The 14,143-nt window shown below is 44.1% G+C and overlaps 1 protein-coding gene across 1 annotated transcript in view; it reads right to left on the reverse strand.

The window, feature by feature from the left end:
- Nucleotides 1–14,143, reverse strand: part of LOC133123507 (unconventional myosin-XVI-like) — a 118,115-nt gene that overhangs the window by 69,257 nt on the left and 34,715 nt on the right. Inside the window, exons 8-14 of the mRNA XM_061233977.1 lie at nt 13,046–13,196; nt 12,346–12,496; nt 9,460–9,570; nt 7,707–7,772; nt 3,373–3,500; nt 1,423–1,528; nt 198–315 (exon numbers count right to left, since the gene is read on the reverse strand). Of these exons, the coding sequence (XP_061089961.1) occupies nt 198–315; nt 1,423–1,528; nt 3,373–3,500; nt 7,707–7,772; nt 9,460–9,570; nt 12,346–12,496; nt 13,046–13,196 (831 nt within the window). The remainder of the gene's footprint in view (nt 1–197; nt 316–1,422; nt 1,529–3,372; nt 3,501–7,706; nt 7,773–9,459; nt 9,571–12,345; nt 12,497–13,045; nt 13,197–14,143) is intronic.

The following is a 14,143-nucleotide window of genomic DNA, read 5'->3' on the forward strand; positions in this document are numbered from 1 at the left end:
TGAGGCCATCACACAAGAAATATATGATAAGGCTACAAAAATGTTCTTGCATGAGCACCATTGTCTATTCTCTTAAAATAATTTTGAATGGAGCATTATAATGGTGTACAAAGAAGACTTAATTGCTCTCATTTATGGTTTTTGAGAAAATGTTTCACTTTGTGCGGGCAATTCTATGATAAATGATGGATATCGACCTCTTATTATGGTCTTCTTCTTCTCGCAGAACTGCAGGGACAGCAGTTTAATGAATCGGCTGGCACTGTTGTTCATTTCTGTCTTTGCATGACCAAACCCCTCCAAAATGCAGCTGACCTAGAAGTGATGACAAATGAAGATCACAAACAGCCAAAACGGTCTTTTAGACATTTACATTTCCTGTCTAAATGCTAAAGGCAATATACGCATTAAAAAGAGGATTGAGATTAGATAGTAGAATTAGGATTGAGGCAAACTCCTGTGTTAATGGCCCCATATTGTACAACTTTCCTTTTATTTTAGGTCCTCATATCCATAAGAACATGTTTTATGTTTTTTTAAGTACCAAAAACAATCTCTATCCAGTTTTACTGTCTATTCTCCTGTGCCTCTCATGAGCTTTACCATGAACAGGCTGTTTCAGTGACTGTGTCTTTAAGGCTCATTGATATCAATGAACGTCGGTTCTGATTGGCTACAAGGTGGGCCATGCTAAAGGCGGACATATGCAAATGAGCATATCATAACTTCACGGAAGTCCAAAAGGCTTGTTTAAATGCACATTTTCCACATGTTGTTGGGGACTATGCATGTTGATACTTTAGTTGGGGATTTAGTTGGGGACTATGCATGTTGATACTTTCACAGTGATTTATAGCACCTTCAACTAATTTATAATCCACATAGCAAGGAGTTTTTCATTTTCCACAATATGGGACCTTTAATTTAATTACTGCAAGAAACAGGCAGCCTGGTGAAAACTGTGCTGACATAGTCTTTCCACTAGAGGGCGGCATCACGCTAAAAATGGAAAACTGCACAACTCTGAAAGCATGCGTATCTCTGCCAGCATGAATTCATGTGTGTTTTCATGTGTGTGCACGCACATGCAGCATGCATGCAAGTGCGCACGCGCATGCGTGTGTGCGTCTGTGTGAGTGTGTGAAATAAAGTTTGATGACGATAATGCACTAATATAAACTGACCCTAAACTGGTAATGTAAAGCGACTAACTTATACTTATATTAACTTCAGTGTTCGACTCTGCAAATAATCACACAAGTTATACTAGACAATTACATACACTGGTGTGTGTGTCATGTTCACAGTTCTGCTTTAATCCCACTAACTTGTCTGACTATGGTTATAGGCACTTTGCTTCATAGTAATTAGGAGCATGCTCACTTATCACTTGACTGTAGGCTCTACGACAAATGAACTCACGTGCTTCATTCTGGAGTCCAGATCAAAGCTCTTGGTACACGAGCGAGCAGCTAAGTGCTTCACTATGTGCTTGGAGGCCTCTGTCTTCCCTGAGCCACTTTCTCCACTAGAAAGAGAAAGAGAGATTTAGTTTTATGTCCCCTTTATTGACACATTGCAGAGAGAGAGAGAGACAGAGAGAGAAATCATCTGTTACTAAATATATTATTTACGTTTCCCCTGAAAATGTTTTCCATTGATTTCAACAGGAAAATACATTTATTTAAAAACAATTATTATAGTATCTATACAGTGGTTTGAGGATCATTTGATATCTAGTCCCACCCTCCAAGTGAGATCCATTCAAATGCAAAGAGTTTTCGTATTGCTTGCAGGAGAACCTGTAAATAGGATATCCAGACTCCAGATGATGTTGATAGGTCACAGACATCAGGAAGATATGCAACAAAATACAAACCTGACTCTTTTATTTGACATTATGTTATTTTGTCTCAAACACTGAAATGGGGGACTACAAATAAAAAGTGCAGTAAATGCTACAGAGTGAAAACAAAATTTCTATAAAAAAATACCCTTTCATAAAACTTCTTTTTGACAGTGTCTTTGTAAAAGTTGCTATAGAGGTGCTATAAAATGAAAATGTAATTTAACTGAACTGAGTATCCCAGGGGCTCAATACCTCTACCGTCCTAGCTAGGAAGTAGCCCTATCAATCTCTGGTTACTGGTGGGACCTGACTACTGCAGAGTAAAGTCCTAGCATCTCCTCTGACAATGAAAAAAGGGGACAGCGCATTACTAGCAGCTAATGAACAAATGTATGTCTCTCCAGAAGGCTTATCACTTCCCAGGGTATCTACACTAGGTTCTGCCACCGCAGAAAGGGCCTTGTTACACCAGGAAGCTAACAAAGAGTGGCTTGGCCTTTAAAGGTCAATCATGTCCTCCACCAAAGCCGTCACGGCTGCGCGAGGCATCGCGTGTGTCCAAAACGCTTCTGATTTCAAGGGCACGTCTCGTTTCTATAGAGGGCGCATATATCAGGATGCAGCGGGGCCTACTGATAGAAAAAGCACATAAGCCAGCAGAACATGCTCAATTGTGCAAGGGGCTCAGCGTGATTAATGGGGCTAACGCAAACAGTGGCAGGGGAAAGTACGTGGCAAATGAACTTCCCGCAAGGTCGAGGCCCTAATGATGGAGGTATGAGCTCGGTGCAAGAGAAAGAGCAGGTAGAGGTATATAAACTCACGTAACTGCAAATGGGAAGGGGTAAGGAAAGGGAGGAAACCCTCCTTTTAATTAAAACCCTCCATATTTTTAACCCTCTTTATTCATCAGGCCAAAAGTTGTGTGAAAATAATCAATCTCACAATGAGTACAAACATCTCTTAATCTGTCTTTTTTGCTGGGGGTGGCAACATTGGCTATGACGTTTTGGCTTCACACTGGCCATGGCATCTTTCTTTGAATGATAGAATTGAAATAGCATAATAGTCTAATGTGAAAACTTGCTGACAACTCGACTAACATGAAGGCCATAAACAATTTAAACACTTCTTAAACGATATTGAATAACACTCAAACACCGTTCCCGCACTAAAGCTAAATCTATGTAAACAGCAAGCTACCAGCACTATCGCATACCCAGCTAGATCAGCGTTATGACCAACTTGGCCATGCTGGTTGACCTCATAGCCAACAAGATCAGCTTATGACCAGCTTGACCAGCTCAATTTTAAAACTGGACTTCACAGCAAGGCATGTAGGTAGTCGGACCATTGTGGGCACCTGGGAACCTGTATAACATTTGCAATGTTTTCACCACCTGTCCTTCTCATGACCCGTCTCGTTATGACTTGAAATTGTGGAAGTTGTGAAAGAACAGAAGCTTTGGGGGTTCAGAGGCTGGTGGATAGGGGTGAGTCTGGGCGGGGCAGTGTCAGCAGACCTGAGGAGGAAGCACTGTGGCTGGCGCTCCTGGAGCATCATGTGATACGCTCTCTCCGCAGACGAGAAGATGTGGGGGGGCAGGGAGGAGCAGAGCCGACCGCTGGAGCTCAGGTACAGCTGACTCACCTGAGAGAGAGAGAGAGAGAGAGAGAGAGGGGAGAGAGAGGGAAAGAGGGGGGAGACAAAGAGAGAGGGAGAGAGAGAGATAGAGAGAGAGAAAAAAGGAGATACTGATAAACGTGTGTTTCCCAATGTTAGTCTTGATATTTACTTACAGCTTACAAGGTGAAATCACCCCCCCACACTTGCTCTCACACACACACGCGCACACACTCCCGCAATTTACGGACACATGAGCACATCTGAAGTCATCAGGTCTAATGATGTCTACCTACATGCGGTAATGCTGCAGTAGAATTTCTGCAGTGTAATAATGAGAGCCAGCACGCATTGTTAGTGCACAGTCCTTTACCAGTGAGACAAGGGAGCTACAGTGTGGAATAAGTCAGGCTTTCACCGTATAAAATCAGCTGCTTGGGAATATCATACACCTGCAGTAGCAAATTATTCCGGTTTTTTAAACCTGGGAGGTGAGAGGGTCAGAGGTCAAAAGGTCAGAGGGGCCAGTGTCAGAGGTGCTGTGGCTTTGGCCAAAAGAGAGGGTCAGAGCCCAGCAGCACACTAAGTGGTATGAAGTCAGGCTCTTCCTGAGGGGAAGGCTGGGTGACATTTTGGAAACGCAGAGGGAGTCCTGACTGCTGCTGGGACCTCATTACCGACCTGGAGGGCTACGGCGCTGTGCTGCCGCGTGGCGGACAAACGCCAGAGGACACGCCAAGGACAAAAAGCCAGGGAGGGAGAGAGAGAGAGGGAGAGAGGGAGGGAGGGATGTTGATGAATTGTGGGTGACGGTCTGCTCATTTTAGCACATACTGAAATACTGCTCACTCTCTCTTGCCGTCTCCTTATTTTGGGAAATGAGGAGCAGAGAGGGAAGGGAGAAGGAGAGAGGGGGGTGTGTGTGAGAGAGAAAGCAAGGGAAAGTATGAAAAAAGAACCCGGGAGGGGGGAGAGAGAAACAGAGAGAGAGAGAAAGAGTGTACGCGGAAAATGCAATTTAGTGATGTAAAACGCCTTTTGAAAGCGCACCATTTTACATCACTCTAGATAAGAGCATCTGCCAGGGCATGAGAGTGTGAATGTTTGTCTACGCACAGACACTTCACCGGCTTCCCCCAGCAGCGCCATACCCACAGGCAGGATGGGAAGGCTGTGATCCGGGCTGTGACAGCCTCGTCCTACAGCAGGTAGTGTTAATGGGAACAGACTGATTCGCTTGTTGTCTAAAAATACCCAATGTTATTTGCCCGACTGCCACATGTGCAGTAAGACGTCAATCAGGATCTGAGCTGCAGTGTTGGGATGGGAGAGAGAGAGAGAGAGAGAGAGAGGGAAAGGGAGAGGAAAAGGGAGAGGGAAAGGCTGTGCTCAAAGTACCAACAAGAGAGGTGGAGACAGAGAAACACTTTCTATTACACTATAAAAATAAACTGAAAATTATTCAATAAAATTGCTGAGATTTGCCTGAATTTCATCCATCAGGGAGATGGTGAGAATCTCCCCATTCTCCTAGGAGAGGAAGGTTAGATGCGTGACCCTGGCAGAACAATTAATTTCTGCCTGCCATAGCCTGAGAGACAGTGAGTGGCAATGAAGACAATGAGCAATCCTTTTAATCTATTATAATAGTTGTTAATTGTATTAATATTATTATTACTATAACTGTTGACTTAATTGTTCATGTTTTACTTTTACGTGCTGTTATATACTTGCATGTTTCATGTTTGCTTTGGCAATATGCACCCATGTGTTTCCTGCCAATAAATCACATTAAATTGAATTGAATTGAACTGAAAAGAGAGAGAGAGGGGGAGAGAGTGACAGAGAGCGTGAGTGTGAGGAAGAGCGAGAGAGAAAGATAGAGGGAAGATAGTAGTAAAAAGAGACAGTGAGTAAATGAGGATTAACCCAACATGGGTGGTATTGTGCAAACTGATGTACAATATGAAGAGTCAGCTACAAACATAACATGTTCCACATTACTCATGTCTAGACAGCACAAGTCCTGGAAGCATACACACCATAAATGGATAAAATAAACAGGGATTTTCTTTCTCAAATGAGCTCGGTTTGCTTCCACAAATCCTTGAGCGCTCCTCAGCGAGATATAATTGGAAACGAGCGAGCATGAAGAGTTGAGCAGCGTCTTCGGGAAAACCGTGGCGCTTTTCCCCGTCCCTGCGCATCGTTCCGTGGAATGTATGTGTCATTTACGGTCACCATGGAGACGCAGGTAGAGAAAGCGGGAGCGACAGAAAGGTACAGGGGGAATGTGGGGTTTAGCACATGAAAGCAGTCCTGGCAGTCCATTCCCATTGGTGGGAGCCACCAAACGACAGGTATCCCACAAGCCCCTGGTACAGGCAATTTTCCCAGTACAGTGCCACCTGGCTAACCGCCAACCCCAGCAGGAAGGGGAGTGCAAAGGTACAAAGCAGGAGGTGCCATTGAGCTAAAAATAGGTGGAGGCATGGAGTGTTACTAATTTCATAATTATCACAAACCTGCATTTGCTTATTCTGCACAATTTTAAGCTTCAGTTTAATTAAGAATCACCATGATATGTATTTTCTACAAATAAAGTAATTATTAATATTATTGGTTGTGGGCATGTGTGATATGTTTGCAGTATACTGTATGTGTGTGCAGGGAATATGTGTGTCTGTTTGTATGTGCATGTCCGTGTGTTTGTATGTGTGTGTGCCTCTGTGCATGTGTGCACTTGTGTGCATGCATAAGTGTGTGTGTGCATGCATGAGTGGGTGTATGTGTGTGTGTGGCTGAGTGAGTGGGTGTATTTATCTGTGTGTGTATGTGTGTTCGTGTGAGTGTGTGCGTGCATATGTGTGTGCATGTGTTTGTGTGAGTGTGTGCGTGCATATGTGTGTGCATGTGTGCGTGTTTGCATGTGTTTGTGTGATTGTGTGCATGTATATGAGTGTGCATGTGTGCATGTGTGTGTGTGTATGTGTGTGCGTGTGTGAGTGTATGCGTGTGTGTGTGTGTGTGTGAGTGTGTGCGTGTATATGTGTGTGTGTGTGCGTGTGGGTGAGTGTGTGCGTGTATATGAGTGTGTGTATGTGTGAGCGTGTATGTGTGTATGTATGTGTGTATGTGTGTGTGCATGTGTGTATGTGTGTGTGTATGTGTATGTGTGTATGTGTGTGTGCGTGTGTGCGTGTGTGTGTGTGTGCAGGGAAGGCCGAAGGCTGGAGTCACAGATGATGGGACATATTGTACCCCCCCCTGCTGCTCCCTCTCTCCTCACAGACTCAGTCAGGTGTCAGCCAGGTGAAATGGTGCCTAAAATTAATCCTCCATACACAGAGGGATTCTGGGATGATCTCCTTCACACACTGACCCGCGTGCAGCCCTGCTTCTCTGTCCCATTCTACCATTTCAACAGCAGAGTCTGCTGAAGCGTTCGTCAGTTTAATGAGCCTGTCTCACCGTTCTCTGCATTTCCGTTACTGCGGAAACCATGTGCCCAGCGTATTAGGAAATATGGGTCAGTTAGGAATAAAAGTTATCCAGTTTCTGCCCTGCTGAGAAAGATGCTTTGCTAAACATTTTACAGACTATTCTATATCACTGACAGGAAAAGCCTGAATTATTAACGAGCATATCAAATCTAATGCCAGCCATCCATATAGCAGTATATCCATTCCTGCATACCAATCTGCATATTTTTATGATGACTGACTGAGCATACACACACACACACCCACATGTACGCACACACACACACACACACACATACATTCACAAAAACACGTAAAGTACATACACGCAGACACAGTAAAATATGCAGTGTTAAATCAGCTCTTACAGTACATTATGGTACTCTGTTAGAGATTCATTAATACTGGTCATTTTACTGTGCATGCATGCTGAGGGGCAGTGCAGCATAATGGTGAGGGTACTGGTCTTTCAACTCCAAGGTTGTAGGCTTGATAGGTAGGGCGCTTATGTCGTACCTTTGACCAAGGTACTTCATCTGAATTTCTTCAGTAACAACTCAATTGCGTGTACAATGAATGGTAACCTAAGGACATTTCTATGAATAAGCCAACATGTGAAAATACATAAAATGTAGCATACGGTTGAAAATACACATGAACTGCATATGCAGACAAACTGCCACAACCACTACTACGCACACTATTGCAGTCAAATCTCACTTTCTGCTTTCACTATAGAGATGGAGCTCACCAGTGTCGAGTAGATGGGTAGTTCTTTGTTGGGGTTGACGAGAAGAAGAATATGCCCAATGTAAGTCTGCAAGACAAACAGTCAGTTATTAATCTTCGCTGTATGTCGCTCTGGATAAGAGCGTCTGTTCACAATAACTCAGGTAATGAAGCCATGGAGCGCTACAAATAGCAAAAGGTTGAACACAGACACTGAACAAACCTCCAATATGACCAGGCTGAGCTGAAAGATGATGCTGTGTTAGCAACCATCCTGTAGGCAGAGAGGATGTCACTGGCTCAAATGTGTGCTGTGTTCAGCATAGCATGTGCTGTGTTCAGAGCATCATGTCCTGTGTCATATATTCTGTATTAGTCTGTATTATCGGTTAGCAGTCTAGCTGCACTTTAATTACCAGATCAGTGCCATGGCCCGTGTAATATATCAATCATACTTGCTGTCCAGATCTCTGCTACACAGCCACCCTGTCCTCAAATGACAACTGAGAACATCTGCGACACGGTAGTGTCACAGAGACCTGAGAATTAGAGACTGGCCTAAGTAAGGTCTGCATTATTCTGGGCAATCTCACAGAGAACGGTCATTACACATTGATTATGCCCCCAAAAGCACAAAGTAGGCTGCAAGCGAAGCTGTTAAATCAGAGTTTAGCAGAGAGTCATGGAGGGAAAAAATAATTGAAGCTGGGAAGGCGAGGACACACAATGGCGGTCATGGATTTATTCCTTTCTGCAGGCAAGGATTGATTCTGTGATTCCGCTGTGATGGGACCGCTTTCTTATTTACAATGTGCTGCTGAAACACACAGGCCAGTGCCAGAGAAAGAGCTGGAGGAGAAAGACACACACATGCACACGCACACACACACACACACACACACACACATACATGTACACATACACACATACAAACTTGTGCGCACACACACACACATGTACACATACACACACACACACACATACATGTACACATACAAACACAAGCAGACACACACAAATGTATACATGTACACATACACACATACAAACACAAGCAGACACACATAAGCACACACACACACACATCCATGTACACATACACACATACAAACACAAGCACACACACATATGCACACACACACACAGACATAAATGTACGCATACATTACACTACATTACATTACATCAATGGCATTTGGCAGACGCTCCTATCCAGAGATGTACCTTAACCACTACGCTACAGGCCACTTGTCCTGCCACACAAACATACAGACACACAAACACAAACGGAGACACAGGAGTTAATTGATGGCACACAGCCAGCGAGTGCCCTCCATACCCACATCTTGTGGCAGGACAGGAGAGTACAGACAAGGGCATTTCCTTGTGGTTTTAACCTCATGGAGGACAGCAGTCACAATCAATACACCACTCCCTGAGAGAGCTTTGAGCTCACTTTGAGCTTTGCATTCCAGCTAAATAATAACATTGGTACATTTCAAGTGTGATATAAACTGCTCTTGTAACTGAAAGGTTGCATGTTCAACTCTCAGTTACTGTAGGATACCTCCATTGTACCCTTGAGCAAGGTACAGTACTTAACCTGAATTGCTTTCGTATATGTCCTTCTGTATAAATGGATACTGTGTACTGTAAACAAGCAAAAAAATGCTAAGATGCTAGTAGTATACTATAATCTAACCATACACACCACACTTGATCTGGACATTGATAAACCTTCCCAGAAATGCTTCCTTGAATACTTTAATACTTACATAGATCTGGTCATTCCCAAACCGTTTCTGCATCTCGTAGAGCAGGCTGCTGTCGGTCAGCTCGCTGAGCGAGGCCAGGTCATCGTTGGGTGCTGGAGGCATGAGCTTTACCTGAAACACAGACCTGGGTCAAATACACAATTGTTTTATATTCAAATACCTTCCTATGCTTTACTGAGCCTATCTGGTGTATTGAAACCTATGAAATACTCTCAAAAAGTGCGAACCCTGAATTCTGGTCCTCTCGGTTGCCTCGATTGCGCCAGGCGTGAACAATCGAGCACAGAAAATTACTTGAATCAAAAAAAGTTTCTGACCCAGGTTTGATCAGCACATTTCTAGAACAGGGAAAGGAAACTGACACAGAGAACTCTCCCCGACAGGGAAATCACAGAGGCAGTTTGCCTCATGAGCTCCGCCGTTTCAACAGGTCAGGCATGCACACATCTGCTACGTGTTCCCTTTTCTAGCTCCTCTGAGGATACCGAGGATGGCAGATGTTTGAATTCCAGCTAAACCAATATCTTCAAAGCCACTGGTCCCAACGGAATTCTGGGAGCAATGCAAACCTGCCTCTGACTTATCCACGGAAGCCATTTAAGTATGCTAAAAGCAGAAATGAAATGGCCCATTCCCCAGCTTATCGGGGTTATCAATCAACCAATCGGCATGCAGAAAGATTTTGAATAGTATGCATTATCCGGTCACAGAGTTGCATATCACTGATTATTCACAGTAACATATCCAGAATAACCGTGGTAGAAAAACAGCTATTTTAAGTGTCAGCTCTGATTTATTTTTACTCCAAGATCATGGTAAAAGTCGCTGCTTGTGATATATATTTTTTCACAGTAAAATCCAAAGGGCCACATTGACTCTTGGAAGCAAAGTCTTCCTTCCGCACTCCCTCCGTGATGAAATATCTGGGGCAGAGAGTCTATTTTCCCTTCAGTCTTCTTTATCAGTCTTTAGCATCACCCTGCATGAGGTGAGCTTCTCTGCAGGCTAAGTGACGGGCCGGGCCCTCAGTGAGATTTATGCCGGCCGGGAGGGATTCTGTGCATGCAGGGGGAGATAGCGTAGATGGATCATTCATAGGAGGGGCCCGGAGATAGCCTACGACCTAGTCAAGCTTTTATCAAACTGAAAAATCAGCCTTCGTTCTTCTAAATCACCCCCCCCAACCACCTCACTGCACACTGATGTCCCAGAATGCACTGCTCCGTTATTTCACAGATGGCTTATTATTCCTCGATGTATCTAAGGAGTAGTGCGAGATAGATTCAGAAGCTGGTTTCAATGCAGTCTACAGGACAAGCTCTCTGGGAGCATGTAGTATTTCTCCCAAAACATAACAACTATGAAATGAATCAACAAGGCAGGGAAGATTGGAACATACAATGATTCCTTAGGAGGTATATCTGAACAAGAACCTGAAGCCCTTTCAACATAGTGACTGAATATGCCTGAACACAAACTTCATCTTCGCTTACATGTGTGGAAATAGAATGTAACGGAAAAACACATACTTATGCATGAAGGGCGAAAAAAATGGATTACATTTCTGGAAAAAAACACAGGAAATCTCCCAGCACTGTCATTGCAAGCCGTTCAGAATTCGCTTCCTATTTTCTCCAGGGACAAGGTTATCAAACGGCTTTATTGACAATCAAATTAATTGTCATTGTTTTTTTTCCCCACGGAATGAAAAAATTGCCGTTCTGTCCACCCATCAGCCGCACGTCTGTCCGTGTAATTCCACCCCGGGACACGCGGGGAAGCAGCCGACGATCGAAAAGCAATCATAACGCTGTCATATCAAAGAGACGTGGGCACCCGCGGTTGGGAAAGCATGATCCAATTTGCCGCGCTTCCATTCGATCGGGCCCTCAGCGGGTTGTTTTTGTATCAGTCTCACCGGTCACGGTCCGTCGACTATTCATTCACCTGGGAGCTCCGTTTGAACGCGTTCAGGGTTGCGTGGTCAAGGTGTGGTTCCTGCTACCCAACCGTGACCAGGGCTCTGTCTTGGTGGGGGAGGTGGGTGCAGATGAACCGTCATAGGCGGGTGCAATTAAGCTATGTGTATATTTTTCATAATCCTATATTGTAGACACTGATGCAGAGGTTGCATGCCAACCAATCACTGATCGGGGGGTTAGCAATCAAGGGGGAGGGGTTGCGACACGGCCGGCCCACAACAATAGGTTTGTCCAGCTCCAGAGTTAAGGAGAAGTGGCTTTGTCATAAGCTGTTAATGTTAATGTCTAACCACTGGCCAGACACAACATGGAGACACGTGAGTCATACAAGCAAGGCAGAACAATAATATTTATTCATAATGAATAAATACGAAACAACCATGAGAGCCCAGGCATAGAGTGAGAGAAAGAGAGCCGGTAGAGGTCAGATCCACCATATATCTCGTTCCAATGGGTGCTTTGAGTTATCAATTAGGACATCCCTCGTCCAAGCCACCGCTTCCAACTGCAGGTAAACAGAGACTAGGGAGGCAGAAACATAACATGGACGGACAGAAAGACTTGGCTACTATCAGTTATGACCCTAATGACTTGGCACCAGCTTTTTGTTGCGAAAAACTTTTGTATGCATTTATGTCATTTGCTCTCGATTGTCTGCTAAATGCCTAGATGTAAATGCAAGACAGCAAATATGTACGTAATAGTTTTTTGGATTTGAATACTTTTCAAGTGCAACACTTGTCTGGTGAATTGGAACCACTGAAATAGCCTACTCTCAAAAAGTGCACCGCCCTCTCGGTTGGCTCAATTGCATGAGGCAACACCAATCGAGCGCACAAACATACTTGTACGATTACGTATTTCACCCATGTCTGAAAGACAGACAGACACGGTGATGACTTGCCTGCTCCAGCTTGCTGGTGCTGGAGCTGAAGGGACCGTCGACACCATTGTCCTGGGATGGCTGTTGGGTCAGCCCTCCAAGGGCTTCTCTGAACATGGCGTCTTTTTCAAGGAGACTGTCTCTCTTGGAGATAGGGAGGGTGAGGGGGTTCCTTAAGGACATAGGGAGAGCAGGAAAGTATTCAGTACATTATCCCGACTAACTAGGTCTGGTCAGATGTACAATGAAAGAAAAAAATTAATTGCAATTAGAACAGAGCTGAATGATATGTTCAACTTACACAGTCTTTCAAACATTCAACATTTCAAAGCACTTCACTGAGAAATGATGGGTGTAGCTAATTACATAGTCTGCTTGATAACTGGGAAAGTGCTTCCTTTATTGTAATAGTTTTTCTGTATTTTAATATATTTTACTCTTGTGCTATCAATGTTTACAAATTGAATTTGGGAATGCTTCATTAAAGAAAATAAAAAATTTGATTGCAAAAAAACATTATCATAATCCCATAATTACCCTAGGCATAGTGCATACTATAACAATTTTAATTTTATTTGTATAGCATCAGAGGACTGTCACAAAGACACTTTACAGAGTAACAGAAGGGCAAGCACCACACCTGACCCCTGACAATTTTAACCAAAATACACTAATGGAAATAATGCATGTGTGAGAATCTACCCAATGTCATGGGACGTACAGTTTCCTAGTGGGCGTGGCCGCATCATGGGTGACCTCATCGTACTGCTCGTCCGACGCCGGCAACGGATTGGACGGCTCCCGCAGCCACTGCTCCCAGCTCTCCTCCGCCTTCCGGAGAAGCTCGGACATCAGCTCAGTGGCGGCGACGTCTGTTAGCGTTAAGCAACCGAGCGCACTTAGAGAACATTTATTTTTATCCTGCCTGCAACCCTAAGGCTTTACCAGGACTCCCTCTATCCCAGAATCCCACAGGCCCAGGAGATGGATAGCGAGGAGGCGGGGACTGGACTTCCCTCATCTAACTGCTCCAGACATCCTTGAGCTAATCCCGTGGTGAGAATGGGTTATTGATTAGCGGGGAGGCGCGGGCAGAAAGCGATTACATGCCGGTGCGAATGCCATTATCTGGGGCCAATCGCACAGGGGGGGGGTATGGACTCGGTATGAAGATCAAGAGCGATGCCTCTGTTCTTTCCTCTATGATAGGGATTGTGGGACAGCAGTACAACGAGGTGGGTAAATCGCTGGAGATACGTTTAGCATTATAACATCCACGGTGTTAGCCTAGCGGCGGGAACCACAGCTGAAAATCTGGATTTAGATTCACAACACACTATTATTTCCAATAATACCAACAAGAAACGAAAACACAATATGTAATTATGAGCAAATAAAAATGATAAAGTCTGCATGTCGTAGTAAAAGCATACTGTGCTCGAGGTAAAAGTATTTTTCCCAGCAGTAGGAAGAAGAACACATAATTATCTTTTGGTGTGACATCTTTAAACATGTCCTCCGTGGATATGTAGGATTTATAAGGATTTTAAAAAAGAATACACTGATAGTTCTTCCAAGATGAACTAATTGAGTGGACCTTTTCCAAAGAGCACCTTTGACACTTATTACTGTACCACCCACTCTAACAGCTCTCCTTTTGACTTTACTCTCCTTAGCTTTGAGTGCCTTTTGAAAAGCAGATCCCTGCAATTTGATGGACAAAGACTTGATCTTGGACTCAAGAATCAATTCAAGCTGCATTCTGTGCCACCAGAATGGCAGTTTCACACCCTTTGATCTGCTCTGGCGGCTGACACTG

The sequence above is a fragment of the Conger conger genome, chromosome 3 (genome assembly GCF_963514075.1).
Source record: "Conger conger chromosome 3, fConCon1.1, whole genome shotgun sequence".
Classification (NCBI taxonomy): Eukaryota; Metazoa; Chordata; class Actinopteri; order Anguilliformes; family Congridae; genus Conger; species Conger conger.